We start from the raw sequence: 17,646 nt of genomic DNA, 5'->3' as shown, positions 1-17,646 counted from the left end.
CTTATGTGTGTGTGTGTGGTAGAATAGGTGTGTGAGTGGCAGCTGTGTGTGTGTGTGTGTGTGTGTGTGTGTGGTATAATGGGTGCCTGAGTGGCAGCTTTGTGTGTGTGTGTGGTAGAATGGGTGCCTGAGTGGCAGCTTGTGTGTGTGTGTGGTAGAATGGGTGCCTGAGTGGCAGCTTGTGTGTGTGTGTGTGTGTGGTAGAATGGGAGCAAGAGCGGCAGCTTTGTGGGTTGTGGTAGAATGGGAGCAAGAGCATTTGTGTGTGATTGAGAGCTTGTATGTAAGTGAGAGAGCATGTGTGTGATTGAGAGGAACTGGTTGAAGTGATGTGTTTCTGTGAGAGAGAGACAGACTGGTTAGAGAGGTGACTGGTGTGTGTGTGTGACACAGACTGGTCAGGGAGATGACTGATGTGTGTGTGTGTGAGGAAGAGAGACTGGTTAGGGAGGTTACTGCTCTGTGTGAGACAGACTGTCTATGAGTGACTGGTTGTGGGCCCTAAGGAAGAGGACTGTGAGGACAGAGCTTCAGCAGCCACTGCTGCTTCTGGTGAGTGCTATTGGCCTGCAAGGGAAAGGAGTAGGAGAGTTGCTGGAGAGGGTAAGTAAAGGTGGCTTTTTAAGTTTATTTTTCTTGATTGACTGCCATTTTACTTATTGGGTATTATGTGATATGTCTGCTGTTTTGAAATATTTTATTGATATTTGGACAATTTTTAATGTTTTTTATGAGTTTTTATTTGTTGGATAATATTCTGTTCATAGTTATTGTGAAATATTTATTCTGCTTATTAGTATATTTTCACAATTATTTCTGTGTGGGGATCTATAGCAGCTTGGCTTGTTCTGTTTTCCTAATAGGAGGTGTATTGGGGGTGTTTAGGGCCTGGTTAAATATTTGTAATGTTGCCTTTTCATACTGTTTGAGTATGTTCCATAATACAGGTGTAACTTTGTGCGGGTTAGTTTGTGTGCATTATTGCAAATCCTGACAGTCTGTTAGGTGCTATATTTCTCTTTCCATTTCTCCAGGTTCGCACTGCATGCAGAATGGCTGTTTTGGTTTTCCATTCCAGTTTGTCTCCATATTTATAATTTGTGGTCTTTCTGTTCTTGGTGAAGGTCAGTTCTGGGTGTGTGACCGAGAGGAGGTATTTTACTAGTTATGTAGGCATTTGTATCAATCTTATTTGTTGCGACTTCTCAATAGGACATGCATTAGTGGTAAATTACTGTCTTTTCATAAGGAGGGGTATTGTGCCTGCCAGTAAAGGGAGTTTGTTTTGCTTTTACTGAGATGTCATCAGAACCAGAATATCTTTTTTTATATTGTGAGCTGTACAGGTAATACCCTAGTTCTGCTTTGCACCCGTTGTTGGGGGTCGAGGGGATTCCTGAGGATGCAGAATGTAAATTTACATTTAGCCCTGTGACGATTACATGTTCAAGTGTGTCACACATGTGAGAACCATCTGTCAGGTGTGTCCCGGCCGAAAAAAGATCGAGAACCACTGCCTTAGAGAATATCATCCACATCATTTGCTTCCACTCTAGTTTAAATGTATTCCAATATGCTTACAGCTTTATTTGTTAGCAATTGGGAAAACCAAGCAGCATCAATTGTGTCTAAGTTATCAATAAGTATAAATATCCTGCTGAAAATATAATGCACCTGCCTATTCTTGATGCCAGGACATTTACCTTGTATATGTCCACATTAAATCTCATCTACCACTTTTCATCCCCTTTACATTGCCCTGTAAAAATCAATGTTAGAAAGAGTATTTCCCATATAACACAGCTGGTGTCACCTGCAAGCTAGAACCATGGCAGTTTATGGCTGATTCCATTTAAGATCCATGTATTGCTCCCTGGTGAGACTGCAATTTGAATACTGTATGCAATTCTTTTTGCCACGTCTCAGAAAAATATAGTTGCACTGGAGAAGGGAGACCAAAATGATAAAGGGGATGGAACAACTCCCCTATGAGGAAAAGCTTAAGAGGTTAGGGCTGTTCAGCTTGGAGAAGAGACTGCTGGGGTGGGGAGGAATATGATAGAGGTCTATAAAATTATGAGAGGACTAGAACAGGTAAATGTGAATCAGTTATTGTCTCTTTCAGAAGGACTAGGAGGCAATCTATGAAGTTAGTATTTAAAACAAATCAGAAAAACGTTTTTCACTCAATGCACAATTAAGCTCTGGAATTTGTTGCCAGAGGATGTGACTAGGGCAGTTAGCGTAGCTGGGTTTACAAAAGGTTTGAATATGTTCCTGGAGGAGAAGTCCATAAACTATTAATCGAGCTGGCTTAGGGAACAGCCACTGCTATTAATTGCATCAGTAGCATGGGATCTTCTTAGTGTTTGGGTAATTGCCAAGTACTTGGAAACAGGATGCTGGGCTTGATGGATCTTCAGTCTAACCCAGTATGGCAATTTCTCATGTTCTCAAGATGATAAAAATATAAAATCATGCCCTGAGGGCCGGCCCTGTGGGACCCCCATTTATCACTTTATCCCATTTGGAACACGTACCATTAATTTGGACGCCCTGGCCCTTCAGCCAGTTTGTCTAGTCACAATTTGCAATGCTAAACTCCACCATCTGTAATTTGAACATCAGTCCTTCAAGGGATACTATATCAAAAGTATTAGCCTAATCTAAATAAACTAGAACAATCACAGTTCCCATATTAAGTCTGCTGTTTCAAAAACAAGCAAATGGCCCCATCCTTCTTCTCAATAAACAATAAGGGTTTTGGTAAGACCTACTTCTCACTGAACCCATACTAATTCTGCTAATCATTCCCGTAACCTCGACGAGTGCAACCCTCCTTACGGTTTCCTGCACTTTCCCTAGTTACTATATTGCTCCACTTGAATGTGCAGAAATAAAAATTAAAAAAAAAAAATCCCCTCTCTATGAAGTGATCCCCATTTATTGGACTAACAATACATTTCTTGTTAAGTCAATAAATCTCATGCTAGTCAAGTTGGGAGAGGTACATGATAGCCTGCAAGCAAAGCATTTGCCATCATTATTTAATACATGTATTAAGTTAGTCCAATAAAAAGGCAACACTTCAAAAAAAAAAAAAAAAAAGTTCAATACCTTTTCTTTTTTTATTCTACCACGTCAAACTGGTACTCTTTCTACACAGTATTTGCCCTGGAACTGGCCTTTGCCCAGTTTGCCTCCAAATGCTTGGTTCCAATTTAGATCCATTTTTTAATCTGGAGACTACATATGCCCTTTGCCACTTCTGAGGCACCTGCCCCCCCCCCCCCATCTTGATTGATTTATGCAATATTAAGCACAGGAGTTATAAAACAAATTTACTCATGTCCCATAGTATTAAATATTTAATTGATTTTATTCTGCTTTTTGAAACTTCAAAGCAGGTACTTAGGTATTTCCCTATCCCCAAAGGGCTTACAATCTAAGGCCTGGATTTATCAAAGTGCACTAAATATCACATGCAAAGGGGTGTGTTTTATGTTAATAGGCTGTTTATCACAAAGTGCGCTATCTTAGCACTTCGCATAGGTATTACCGCAGACTGCAATAACTTTTTTGCACTTTGCGGTAAGTACCACAATTGTTGCAATTCCTACCTACAACTACTGGGGGGGGGGGGGGGGGAGAGAGCGAGAGAGAGACAAGCTATAAGGCCCTCATACTAGGTAGGTATTTATATCTCTATGGGAGGCCCACCTAGTTACTCGAGGTGAGGTTTAGGTATTGAGAGAACATTGCACAAATCTCATCTTTGGGTGAGTTTCCTCACTCCAAAGGTCATCAAATCTTCACAAGAGAGTACTGTTCTGTTCGTATGTCTCACTCTGAATGTCAAAGTGGCCCCTAACCCCTACACTCCTACCTAAACCTCACCTCGAGTAACTAGGTGGGCCTCCTATAGAGGTATAAATACCTACCTAGTATGAGGACCTTATAGCTTGTCTCTCCCCCCCCCCCGAGCAGCTTAAAATACTGAAAACACTATTTGTGAAAACATCACAAACTGCGATAAAGCCATATCGCATGGCTTTAACGTGGGGGGGGGGGGGGGGGGGGGAAGAGAGAGAGACTAGCTATAAGGCCCACTTGGCCAGAAATCCTGCCCCAAACTCTTCCCCTTTTCCTAATTTGCATCGCACCATGCGTTATGGTGCTTTTTGCATGCGAAAATGCCATATAGCTCTTTGATAAATGACCCCCTAAGTTTGTACCTGAGGCAAAGGAGGGTAAAGAGACTTGCCCAAAGTCACAAGGAGCAGCAGCGGGATTTGAATCCTTGTTTCCCCAGTTCATAGACCACTAAGCTACTCACTTCACAGTAGATAAATTACATCTAGTCTTGGTATCTTATTAACTTTCATCAGGGGGAAGGTGGCATTTCTACCTGCTTGTGGACTTAAACCTTACTGTGCCCGATATCTGGGTCTAGCACCCTTGTTAGTCATTCTAGTTCTGGCAGTTTGTCCATCCACACTTGTGGATGATGTGTAGGCCTTTTATCAAGTTATCACATTTAGTAGTATGCAAATGACTAGAGAGTCAAACAAAGGCAAAGTCAATGCAAGCTTAAAAAGTATACTGCATAACATTATGCAAAAGGTAATATATGAACACATTACATTTCTCTAAATGCAAATACGTCACAAAAACAAAATAGAACTCACAGTTTAAAGCTTTCAACCTTTGATTTCATTCTTCAGCAAGTTAGGTCTTGGCCATTTTTGGTTTGTTTCAATTAAGCCCAACCCATTTTATGCAATCCTTTATCAGAATGTGTTATTGTATGTCTATTGCACAATGCTATCTACAGTGCTTGAGATGCTATTTTCAATTACTCACTCAAGCTGACTGACAAATACGAATATACGTTCATGCATATGTTTCCAAGTACAGTACACCTTCCAACAGGTGCATCATCTTTAACAGTACTTTATATAAGAAATTTGGATGTTTCAGCCAGAAAATCTAATTGCTACAGCCGTTTAAGCCTTCATAATAGATTACTCCTAACAAGATCATGAACTGAAAATATGCAACATTTGCCAAACATGTATACTTGAAATACTGGTACAAAAAGAAAGGCTTTGCACAAGGACATGGAGGAATATTTGTTAGTCCAGCACAAGAAGGATTTTTTTTTTTTGCCAACAAGGCAAAAAATCTAAACACACCAGGGCTATAAATAATTCTAGAAAACAGATTTACAATGCTGTACAGAATGTGTGTGTGACTTCGCTCTTCCTTTCAGCTCTTCACATTACTTACTACTCAATACTATTGGGTATTATGACTAACCGGTAACTGTTCTGCTAATAATTCAAGTTATCATCACATATCTACAGATAAAGCTGGGAAAGGTATATGAAGACCTGCAAGCAAAGCACTTGCCAGTGCTATCCTACGGTAGAAAAAAGCGCTAAAGTAGGAACATGATTCCAGAGCATGAAAATAAAAGTTGAAACAGACAGGCAAATCTGGTAATCCAGTGTTCAGAACTCATCAGGATTTCTGCGATCTTTAGCAGTGGTTCTTAACCCAGTCCTTGGGACACACCCAAGCCAGTCAAACTTTCAGGATATCCACAATGAACATGCATGAGATAGATTTGCATACAAAGTAGACAGCACATGCAAATCTGTTTCATGCATATTTATTTTGGATATTCTGAAAACCAGGCTGGATGAGTGTGTACTGAGGACTTGGTTGAGAAACCCTGATCTCAAGTATAGGTAAATTTTCTCAGACGAACTGCATGCAAAATTATTCTATGCATTTTTCTTTTGGAATATCATTAAACATTTTTTTGCAGAAACAGAGGTTGCCTTTCAACTCTTATGCAGAGACTTCAAAAGATATACAGTGGTGATCAGGATGTCCCCAAGATGTCCTGAATAAGTGTATTAGGGCTTTTCAGGTACATAAAACAATAGTCATGTTGGATACAAAATACATCTATTCCCATAATAAATACTGTGAGATCAAGGTTCAGAACCACAATACTGCTAAAACAAATTAAAAAAAGATGCTCTATTACAGCAGATCAGGACTCAGAACATTAAGTCAACTTGTAGAATTTCACAGCATAATTAGATTGGAAAGTCCTCCCGAGCAGCATAAAGAGCATGGTTATGGCCATGCTGGCTGATTTGAAGGTACCTTCTAGGCCAGGGGTGCTCAAACTGATCCTATGGGCCCCCCAAGCCGGTCGGGTTTTCAGAATGTCCCTAATGAATATGCATGAGATGTATTTGCGTGCACTACCACCTGTGTATGCAAATATTTCTCATGCATATTCATTAGGGATAGCCTGAACCCCGACTGGCTGGGAGCGGGGCTCATAGGATCAGTTTGAGCACCCCTTCTCTAGACAGAGGTATGCGGGAGTTAGGAGCAAGCAGGTCAGGCATGAAGTCTTCTGCAGGGGTAAGGAGCAAGCAGGACAAGAACCGGCAAGCAGCGAGAAGCATAGGATGGGAAGGTGCCCTGGTCACACTGAACACAAATGGGGTAAGCACCGACACAACAGGTATGGACAAATAAGAACAAGGCAGAGTAGGTGAAGAGACCAAACAAGGAACCAGACAAGGCACAGAACAGGTAGCACAAAGGGGCCCACTGGGAGACCTAAGATAAGACAGGAGCTATGCTAGGAACTTGCAGGCAAGAAAGACCATTGGGAGGCCTAAACAGAACAAAGAACCAGGCAAGGTATACAAGAACAAGGAATTCCAGAACAGAGACATTAGGCAAGGAATACAAGGACAAGGGGCCAAGTGCAGAGAAGACTCCATGCTGAGGCGGGAAGTAACCTGTGAGGGAGGGTTTTATAGGCTGGCCCTGTTGTATCAAGCAGCCTTCAAAGTGGAGGCTAGAGCGGATCCAAGTGGGGCCTTTGCTGACCGGTGGGGGGCATCTAGCAGCCAGTATTATTGTTATTTTTTATATTCTGCTTTTCAGCACTTCAAAGTTATAAGAATAATCACAAGTATTTCAATGTGATTCAATTTCATCATAGACCATGAGGCGAAATAAACAGCAGATGCTTGGAAAATGCTAAAAATGTACTTCTTTCAACTGTTACAACAGCACTTAGCATCCTGCTTGACCTCCATTATTATGTCTCCTGGGGAAATCTACATGCATGGTAAATATATTTAAACAAAAATAAAAAACCTGAATGTAAATTAAGACATCCAAATTTGCTTACCTATAAAAGGAATAGATGCCAAGGAATCCCCAGTTGGGCTGGAGCCTGAAGCTTTCCTCTGTTCAATTCGCCTAATGTTCATCTCTCTACGTGCATCATTGGGTAACCAACAGGTAGTGTCTGATACAGTTTCTTGCTCATTTACTGCCATAATATAAGATTGGTGCCTCAATGGCTGTGGTGTTTGGCGACCAGATGGAGGTTTTTCCCTCAAAATGACCGAATCCTTTAAATCTATAACATCTAGTTGTTCCATTTCAGGCTCTTGTGCATTTATCTTTTCAAAATCTCTAATCTTTTGCTTAATTGACACATCTAGATTATCGGAGGTAGATGAACTCTTGCTAGTTTGTTGGACATGTTTGGCAGAAGCTGGAGGTGAACAAGAGCTGGGAGATACGTTGTTTGTGCTATTTTCTGTCTGGTGGTCGGGAGCACTTTCTGCTCGTGTTCTTGGTTGTTGTTTGAATTGATTACTATGGTGCAATCGACTTACTGTTCTTTGGTCTTTGATGGCATTATCATCCAGACTCTGTCTGAGGGAAACAAATGGTTTTGTTGCACAAGGTGCAAGACTTTTCAAAGAGCTACTTGTAGAGCCAATAAAATGAGATGGCCTTTCTTGTAAAATGGATCTTTGTTGTATAACTCCACAAGCAGTTTGAAAATTCCTAGTAGATTGCAAGGTTTTTAAATCGGGGGTAGCTTTTTGGAAGGGAGGTTCAGAGGCCAATACTCTAGGGTCTACTCTTCTACCATCTGACCCATAACCACTTGGTGTCACAGAAAAATTTGGGGATCGAAGAGACATATGAAAAGAATGCTGCCTATACCTCTCATGAATGCCTCGCCGATCATCCTGTTCACTAAATCCAGTCCACTTGTAAGTATCTCCTTTGTTTCCATCAGCATCAGAAATATTAGCAATAATGTTCTCTAACATCTCACCTTGCCTTCCAAGATAATCCCAAGAGCCTGTCCTATGATTTCTAGACCCAACTGCTGGGGTTGTTAATGCATCTTGTGAAGCACTTCTTGGCCATTTTTTTAATATAGGATCCTCAAGCCTTTCCTGGGAAGCACTCCGTTGTCTGATCTGAATAGGCTGTGGAGCTCTGTCATGTGAGGTGCTTCGCCGCCGTATTTGTAAAGCAGCACGACTGACTTGGTTATAATCCTGTTTTTGAGACGCCGCTCTTAAGCTATCTAGTCTTTCTTGTATTGTTCGACAGCCATACATGTGCATACGTCTGTTATCAATGTACTCTTTATAGGTTTTGTAGTTTTTCCAGTCTATATGTTGGTGTGAACTTGGTGAATAGTAATGATTATTAGCTAAGGAAGAATCTGGAATTTGAGCAGGTGTTATAGTGTTCAAATTTCCTTCCAAATGTCCTCCATAATGGACAGGTTTGGTTGTCATAGTGTCTACTGGTCTTGCAGTTGGAGTTGTTTGAATTAAGGTGACTGTGGGTACAGAAGAAGGTGGTGATGCTGTTCTCGTTTTTGCTTTCAAAGTATTTGGATCTGATAAGCCATACCTAACTTCTTCAGTTCTGTGTGATGGACCTGCACGGCTGATTCTACTCGATGAAAGATCTACAACCTTCTCAGAAGGCACAATAACAGTTCTTACATTTTCATTACACATACACACAGCTGTATTTGATTTAACAATATCTGTTGGTGACGGAGGCACTTGTATTTCCATTCTGTAGTTCCTGTCTGGTTGTGTCACTGTTCGAACAGGCCTACTGTCATGCTGTTTACCCAGGGAAGAGTCTGGAGGTGGAATTTCAACAGGCTGGGCCATAGCTGAAGCTGTGGCTTGTATTCGTGGATAACATATAGGAGGTGGTTCAGGTATATCATGAGCATTGCCACTATAGGCTTCATTGCCTTTCAGGTAAGCATCCTTGGAATATGCCTGTGAAAGATTGAAAAGAAAACATTAGGTAGTGGGCAAAAATTCCCCAGCTTTCTAGTTGTAATCTCTGCATTCATTAACTCCGTATATGGAAAGCTAACACTATTATATTGAAGGAGAAGCCTAGGAAATATATCAAATTTTCTGCGTAGGTGGAATAAAGTGACAAATTTAACAGTACTTGTGTGCAGAAACCTGGAAATAGCATATCTCTTTGTCATACTCCTCAACATGCTGCTTTTCTCTCTATCCGCTGGCACTGGAAATCAGAATTGCTCAAGAAAATAGTCACTGCCAGCAGCATATGGGTTAACTGCTAACACCAGATCTCCAGTTTCATACTACAAAATGACATAAAAAGACAGTTTATATACTGTACCTAATAAAATACACAGTCTGATTGTTGAGGCATCAGGTCACATATCAAATGTTGAGAAACCACTATTTTCAATAATTTTGCAGAACCTATAATACGCAAATGTATGCTCTGCATAATGTGACATTTTATGAAACTGTCCAAATACACACACAGTGCTCACCAAAAGATTGCTTTAAGTGAAGAATAAGCAGTCGGTTATTAAAAACTCAGAATCAAATGTTTCATGACCTGGAGCTTACCTTTCGCTTAAGAGCCTGACTCCTAAGGAAAAGGGTTAAACTAAATTTCGCACGTTTCATCCATCTCCCTTGTGTATCGAGAGATACTTCAGCAATCATCGTGAAACAGGCACGGTACAAACAGAATAGAAATGACGAGTAAAATCTGTTCACAATTCCCTATTAATCTAAAAAAAAATGTGAGCACTGAACGCGTCCTATTAAAAATGCGATTAAAGCAACAGCTGAGTGTGCTTGCTGACGGAAAGCTTGCCAATGCAGGACAAAATGAAAATGCCTTCCCAGGGTGTTTTATACAACTCAGGTGTGGTTTCATATTACAGCATTTCCTGCTCAAATCACAACATGCTTTATGCAGAGGATCAATGCTTGCCCTGTCTTCGCATTAGACAGGTTATAAACGTTCAAGTGCAGCCGTAAACAGAAGACTGAGAGCAAAGTACGAATCGGAGGGAGGGCGAGGCTCATTACCGCAGTACGTTAAATGTGCAGCGTTAGTTCAGGGAAGAATATATTAAAAAAAAAAAAGAAAGAAATCAAAAAATTGGCAATACAGGCAATACATTACAAAATCAACAGGGTTAGAGCACTAAAGGACAGAGTCAAAATAATCAGCACATTAGCTCATTTTACAGAACTTGCAGTCAACAGCCTGGATGCTTACAAATACATTAAAAAAAAAAACAAAAAAACATTCCTTCGATAGAAAGGGGGGGGGGGGGGAAGAAGGGGGAAAATAAAAGCACCACATATCAGCGAAATGGCTACTGTGCATTTCTTACCAGTGCTGTGACATCCCTCGGAAACTGCAGCTGGCAGAAAGCAGAAAAGCATAGTAAAAGCCTGCTTACTGATGTAAAGACAGAATTATGTTGTCATATTGATGCTGGATACAGCAGGCTAAAAATACAGCTTCACTGATTTTTTTTTTTTTTTCTGGAAGGTACCAAAATCGGTTAAAAAAAAAAAAAAGGCAGTGGAGCATAAAAGCAAATAACTTCAGCAGCCTTGTGAGCATGGCATCTCACCCTTCTGTGTGCTTACTGCACTTATTCTATACCCTTCTGGAAACCAAAATGCATTTGTGTCAGCTTGACTTGGCGCATCACAGCAGCTACATGTAGATCATTCAAGGCTGTGTGCTCAGAAGCTTCCCTTTCACCGGAGCAAGATTGCTCTCTCTCATCTCCCCCAAGCTCCCTACCATCCTCGTTTCCAGATGACGAAACGAATACTCGATTATGCATTTGAAACAGTGCAGCCCTCCCATATAAATCTGACCATAAGCAAAAGCCGTCAGCTGACTGCAGCTGTTTTCTCACCATGCAACTGAAATCAGCAAGCTGGTGCTGCTAGAGAAACAGAACCACCCCCCCCCCCCCCCAGACCCTTGACACCCCCCTCCCATATGAATATTTTTAATACTCAAGTATTAACAGAATATTAGCAAGCTACAGACTCTTCCTATTAGGTTACTACAGACCAACGTGTGGCATGATTGCATGTCTACTTTATTAAAACCCACCTTCATATATATTCAAATATTGTTTTTCCAAAGGGCACGATCACACAGCACACTTTTTCCTGTGCAAACAACCCATTCCATTGTGATGAACTGACACTTTCATGTGGGACCTCCCTTTCTGCTTGTTAAAGGCTATTTGCATTCTCATCACACAATTTAGAGGAACAGATCAACTTTATATTATTGCAGTTGTAATATTTAGGTTTCAGCACAGCGTGAAACACAGTAAAAATTACTCTTACACAAAATCTCAAAAGCAATAGCACTAAGCTATTACTGTACAGCAGGCTGAACTTCACCTAAGCTGCAGGCTGCATCCAATTTTTCTAAATATTTCTGAACAGAAAGATATCAAAATATCAAAGTCTAAAAAAAAAAATATCACAATTCAATTTTTTGTGTTATACACACACACACACACATTTTCTGAGCCCCAGAAATTATCCAGGGCTAAAGCTATATTTTATACAGTTCATACTAAGCACTAGTTAGGTATACATTGCTAAATTTTTTGGTTTTATATATATCTAGATCTAGATATAGATATATATATATATATCCATTCAGAGGTATTTGGATCATTGTTCTCCTGTCATATTCTCTCGATCATAAAGGACTGCTAGGATTAAGAAAAGTGTTTATAATTTGCACTAAGTGGATAAGTTCTGTGGGCTTCTGGGAAACTGGGTCATAAAATAAAACAGCAAATTCATCACTGGTAGTAGCGGGGTGCACCACTCACTGGGTAAACCAGCAGCTCTGGTAGAGAGGGCCGGTGGGTATAACATGCACTCTCTTCTGTAGTTTGCAGAAATGGGTCAGAGGCACAAAGGTAGCTGAATGCAGCATTATTCCTACTCCTCATGATGAAACATGTGTGTGGAGAAAGATGCTTACTCTTTTTTTTTTTTACATCTTTACACTTTTTTATTTACATCTTTACCCTTTTGATGTTCCTATAGAGCAGCAGTACTAGAAAAATGATCACACTAGAGATTTATCTCTAATTTAACAGGTTTGTCCCTATTTTAAGGAATATTCATAAAACAACACATACAAATAGTATCTTGAAGGACAATTTAGTTTTTATCCAAGGGCTGAACTTTACCTCCAAAGCCAAGATCCTGTAATGATTTGCATTACCTAGGACTGCTGGAAACAGATTAACAGATAATGCATAGGAAACCATTCCTAATCTCTCACTCTCTAACCCACACTGAGTAATTCTGAATGGATGTGCTGTAAGGAAGGTGGGTTGGAGAAAGGAAAGACAGACCAAAGAGTAATTTGGAAAAGATCCAGCAGCCTCTTTAAACATATGGAGTGTTCTGAAGTATTAATGGAATATAATATTCCATTAATACTGACTCCTACCTAAACTCTCTGACAAGTGTAGCCTATACACTTATGCCTCTTCTCATCATATTATTGTATTATCTAACTTGTTCAGTTATGCCTTCTATCGCTCCGGCTATCCTAGCCCTCCAGGTTAATACCCCTTGTTATATGTAACTTTCATTTCTTGTTATATGGTTGACTTTGTTATTCCCCTCATGTTATTTGTAAACCGATCTGATATGAATTTCTTTCATGAAGGTCGGTATATAAAAATGTTAAATAAATAAATAAATAAATAAATATAACATTAATTAGTATCAGTATGCATGCAAGTTTGGAGATGATGAATTTTCTTTTGACCTGTTCAGAAATGCAGCTTCGAGTAAACCAAGACTCTTTTAGGTTCAGTCACGACTTTTATTACTCCTTATCTAATTGTTAGGGAGAGAGAATGCCACCATCTTATGATCTCTTCCTGTGTAAGTAATTTCCTAAGGTTTTCCTTAGCTCCTATACTTGAATGATCTAAACAGAAACCACGTGGGCAAACCAACCACAAAACAAGTTAAAGGAAGACGGTCAAATAAGATGGCACCTTAGTGATGCAAGATCACAAACAGGGGAAACAAAAAAAAAATGCACCTTTTAAATAAATAGATAAAAATAAACTGCTCTGTTTTTAGGTATATATCATGATATGCTATATATTTATGTCAGACTTATCAAAGCTGATGATGTGGGCAAAAGGCAATATACTCTAAGTTAGGTAGATCCTACGTGACACTGTCCTCTCTGAAATACTACAGATTATTTTCCAACCTTGTGCAGTGCTTTGATAATCATTCTCATTGCTTTACTTACTCTGTGCATAAATTAAGTGGGAGCATTTTTTTTCCTTTGAAAGATTTGAGACCCTATGAGAAATTGGCAATGAACATCTACCAAGGACTTGAATACTTGATTATGTAAAAAAAATAAGTTATCCATCTAAATGGCTTAGCCACATATTTAAAAGGCTTATCCTCCTAGGGTGGAAGGCAGGCATTCCAAGGAGGAGCAGAGTTAGCCGGAAGGTATATTCAGCAGTACAACTATATCCGGCTAACTTAACTAGCCATTCAGCGGCTGAATATTTACCCCCATATTTATAGTCCCCTTTATCCAATATCTTATCCATATCAGGCATGAAGTCCTGTTAGTTAAAGCTGGTTTAGAAGCCAAAACAGTATTTGGTTAAAATAAAAATAAAAAAACCGCTTTCACCACAGACTGCTTTAAAAGAAGCAAGTGCAGTGCTATCAAAATTAAAACCCTACTCCAAAAATATCCCTATTGACCTGATACTTATATCAGTTCATTTATTGTATTTCTATTTGTTACCATCGGGAAAAATTGCTCCCTTTTATGTAGTATTACGAATCAATTTAAATATATTACTTATTTAAAACAGCAAAAGAAATTTTTTTGTTTGGTGATGGTATTTTGCTTCAAAATTAAAACAGTAGTCTCAGTGTGTATATATGTAAAACATGACCACAAATAAAAGATTCATATGGGTGCGCCACATACCTGCAGAGGAAGCTTACAGATTTTAAATAGAGAAGCTTACTGTATGCACGCACGTTTCCCTAGGGAACGATCATCAGTTTTGTGGTTGCACATGATACAAGTACAATCATGCATTATAATATATTCTTCCAGTCGTCCTGCTGATTCTTTTACTTACCTTCTACAATCAAAACAGAACACCCCAACTTTTTTCTTGCATTCTGCTATAAAACAATGTGCTTAAAATGCAAACCTGCAAGATATATCTTGCCTCCCCCTAAATTATCAACTTTATATTGTGATCATACAGAGTTATGGACTGGTTCCCTAGTATTTATCCCACCAAAGTATAATTCCTACTATAAAAATATTGACAATGCTTCCTGATGAAGTTAATTTTATGCATTTTCATATTTATGGGGGGGGGGGGGAGAAGGAAGAGAGGTTTAAACTATTTTCAATATAGTGCATCAAAAAATCATTGCCTTCATATCTGCAGAGGTAACGCAACATGAATCTTTTCCCCCTCACTGGTAGAATCTCTTCATCCCTTGCTATGACCCAACAATAACACAAAAAACCCATATGATATTCACTGCATATAAGGCCATCACTAACATTGCAAGTTTTGGAAAACGGGGGTTTTTTTTGTAATTTTCTTTTACATTATTGGCTATGTGTATAGGTCTGCAAGCAGGTGCCAATATTCAAAAACTCAAACAAAATGTAATATAGGTATAATGAAGAGTGTTTAGATTGGTACAGACAACATACTTATATCCTTCTAGCAGCGTCAGTACCCGATTCTGACTATAGCGAACATCATAATAGCACAATAGGAGCTGTGTATTTCAACACAGCTTATCAGATGACTGTGCCAAATTACTGCTTCATTATCAGTGGATCTCAACCCTGTCCTGGAGGCACACTTAACTGGTCTGGTTTTCAGAATATCCATAATGAATGTGCATGAGGTATATGTATATACCCTGGCGATCCAGTATAAGTAAATCTACTTCATGAACATTCATTGTGGCTCTCCCAAAAACCAGGATAGTTAAGTGTGCCTCCAGGAGTGGGTTGAGAAATCAGTGCTTTATATAAATACACCTTTTATGAAACCTACCCAACCAGACATCAGCTAGCATAAAATGCTTCCATTATGCCTATCTTTCTAAAAGAGTTTTACAAATTTTTACAAAATTTATCCCAGGCCAAAGGATATTCAAGCTGCCCTCTGACTCCTACTAAAGCCCATCAGTCAATTGTTCTAAGAAGTTCAAGTTATCTCTATTAATCTACAAGGAAATGGAGAGCAGAACAGTTTCAAAAGAAAAACCCAGATCAAAAGATACATCGTTTAAGAATCACTTTGTTACAATAGACCAAGCTAATGCTTCACAATCTCAAGTCTTTTGTCCTCTTGCATCAGTGAAACAAGCCTCCACAAATACACAAACTATTCTAAAAACATATTCAAAATAAATCTGAAAGCCCTAATGTATGATCTCAGTGCTCCATGCTTAACAGTTTTAAAATCTGTACCGTGCACTGTTTAATAGCGCCTTGTACGAAAAAAAATACAGGTAAAAACCAGAGTTTAATAATACCACAGATACGTCCGATCAAACTTTAAAAAGAAACCCAAATTACTTGTTCCAATGAAGGATATTTAGAATGGGGATAATTTCAGTGTAGTCTGCTTTCTGGTCATCTATACTGAAATGCTACTTCAAAGATTATTATAAGAACTCGGTATTAATTATATTGTATCTGTAGAAGCAAAGAGCAATATGATTGATTAGGGGTGATCACAAAGAACAGCAGTTGAAGAACAGACGTATTAAATGAAGACACCAGTTCAACTCCTTTTCTGGCCATTCATGGTGTGACCTTAGTCACTCTACATTCCTATTTTAAAGCTCTTCTGGGAAGGGAAAATATAGCCAATGAATTATCTTGCTATAATGCTATGTTAGCAAACGGCACTATAGAACTCATATTATGATGATCCTTAATATTAACACTTTTCACTTTAGATAGTCTGGTAAAAGCGCTGGGGCGACATCCCGATTATTTTTGTATAAAGAAAATGTAATGTTATTACAAAGACGGACACTGCATATTTTTTATCTGCCTATTACAAATCACATCTTACATGTTTGATTCTGTGGGCCTTATGACTTTGTGACTCAATAATGCAACCCACAATGTATATTATAATGGCCAAGCAAAGCAGTCCCTGTCCTGTCTTGAAGCCTGGAATGTCGCCTGGACAATTACATAGTGGATTGGCAAGATGGTCCAAGTCCCATAATTCTGCACACAGGGCGCCCTCAAGCAGTACAATAGTCTCAAAACAATGGAACCATTCCATTCAAATCGACAGTGATGAGGTGGTTTTATTTTACACTGTAATGAAAAACAAACAAATCTCACAGAGCTTTACACAATGTGTTTAATAGCTTCCCTTTAATTATAACAATGATGCTCTTGTTTATCATTCAGGTTTGGGCTACAATAGCTCAAATCCGTTGTCATATATAACCAAATAAAGAGAACACCGTGGTGACCTGATCATCATTAGTGCGCATTAACCTACCAGAAAGTGGCTTAAAATAAGATCTAATTGGTGACCCATTTTACTAAATGCTATCATACATTTCCTAGATCCATGATTCCTGAACCTTTGCTGTGGACCCCCAACCAGTTGGGTGGAGCATGCATGAGATAAATTTGCATGCAAAGGAGGCAGTGCATGAAAATCTCTCTCTCAAGCATATTCATTGTGAATATCCTGAAAACCAGACTGACTGAGGTTCCCGCAGCACAAGTTCAGGAATTATCGTTCTAGATCAGCCTGCATCTGTCACACTCAGCAGACAACTATCGACAATACTACAAAAAAAAAAAAAAAGTGTATTTAAAACTAAAATGCAGGTGAAGGCCTGTTCCTAGGTTAACCAGCCGCCCGGAAGTCCACCCGGGATCCCCTGTTCAGTGGTACAGCCATGCATTAGCATGCACGTAAGGAGCTGCTTGCAGCTCTGGCATGGTGCATAGGAGCCCGGGGGCAAGACATGGTCGGCACCCCAGGTGGTCACCCATCTCACCCACCCCTTCCAACTGCCCTGTGTATGTGCACAAGGAGAATTAAATAGCTCAAGATGCAAGTGGATGAACTATTTTGCGAACTACTTGACTGGCTAGTGCCACTACTGTAAAGAGTAAAAGCAAGCAGCAGAGCTGCAATAAGGGGCTAAGAAGACATGTTTGTTTTCTGTAAGGAGGTTACTGCAAAACTGCTGAATTACTACTGCTTTCAACCTTCTTTATTTAAGCTTATTTAAAGTTTCTAAAGTACTTTCTTCATTCTTTTGCTTGCATTTATGGCACTTGATGTTAGTACAAATATTTTGAAATTAATATTTCACTAATTAGTGTGGCCATACATTTTAC

The 17,646-nt window shown here is 39.4% G+C and overlaps 1 protein-coding gene across 4 annotated transcripts in view; it reads right to left on the bottom strand.

Annotated features, from left to right (window-relative positions):
- The window catches only part of ARHGAP21 (Rho GTPase activating protein 21), a 450,388-nt gene that overhangs the window by 113,343 nt on the left and 319,399 nt on the right, over positions 1–17,646 (bottom strand). For 3 of the 4 annotated variants that reach the window (XM_029588677.1, XM_029588676.1, XM_029588678.1), the window contains 2 exons: positions 10,559–10,588; positions 7,232–9,158 (listed from right to left, as the gene is read on the bottom strand). In XM_029588677.1, coding sequence (XP_029444537.1) covers positions 7,232–9,158; positions 10,559–10,588 — 1,957 coding nt within the window. The remainder of the gene's footprint in view (positions 1–7,231; positions 9,159–10,558; positions 10,589–17,646) is intronic. The other variant, XM_029588679.1, reaches the window with a different exon arrangement.

The sequence above is a fragment of the Rhinatrema bivittatum genome, chromosome 2, assembly GCF_901001135.1.
Source record: "Rhinatrema bivittatum chromosome 2, aRhiBiv1.1, whole genome shotgun sequence".
Taxonomy (NCBI): Eukaryota; Metazoa; Chordata; class Amphibia; order Gymnophiona; family Rhinatrematidae; genus Rhinatrema; species Rhinatrema bivittatum.
This window is presented reverse-complemented; position numbering and strand designations above follow the sequence as displayed.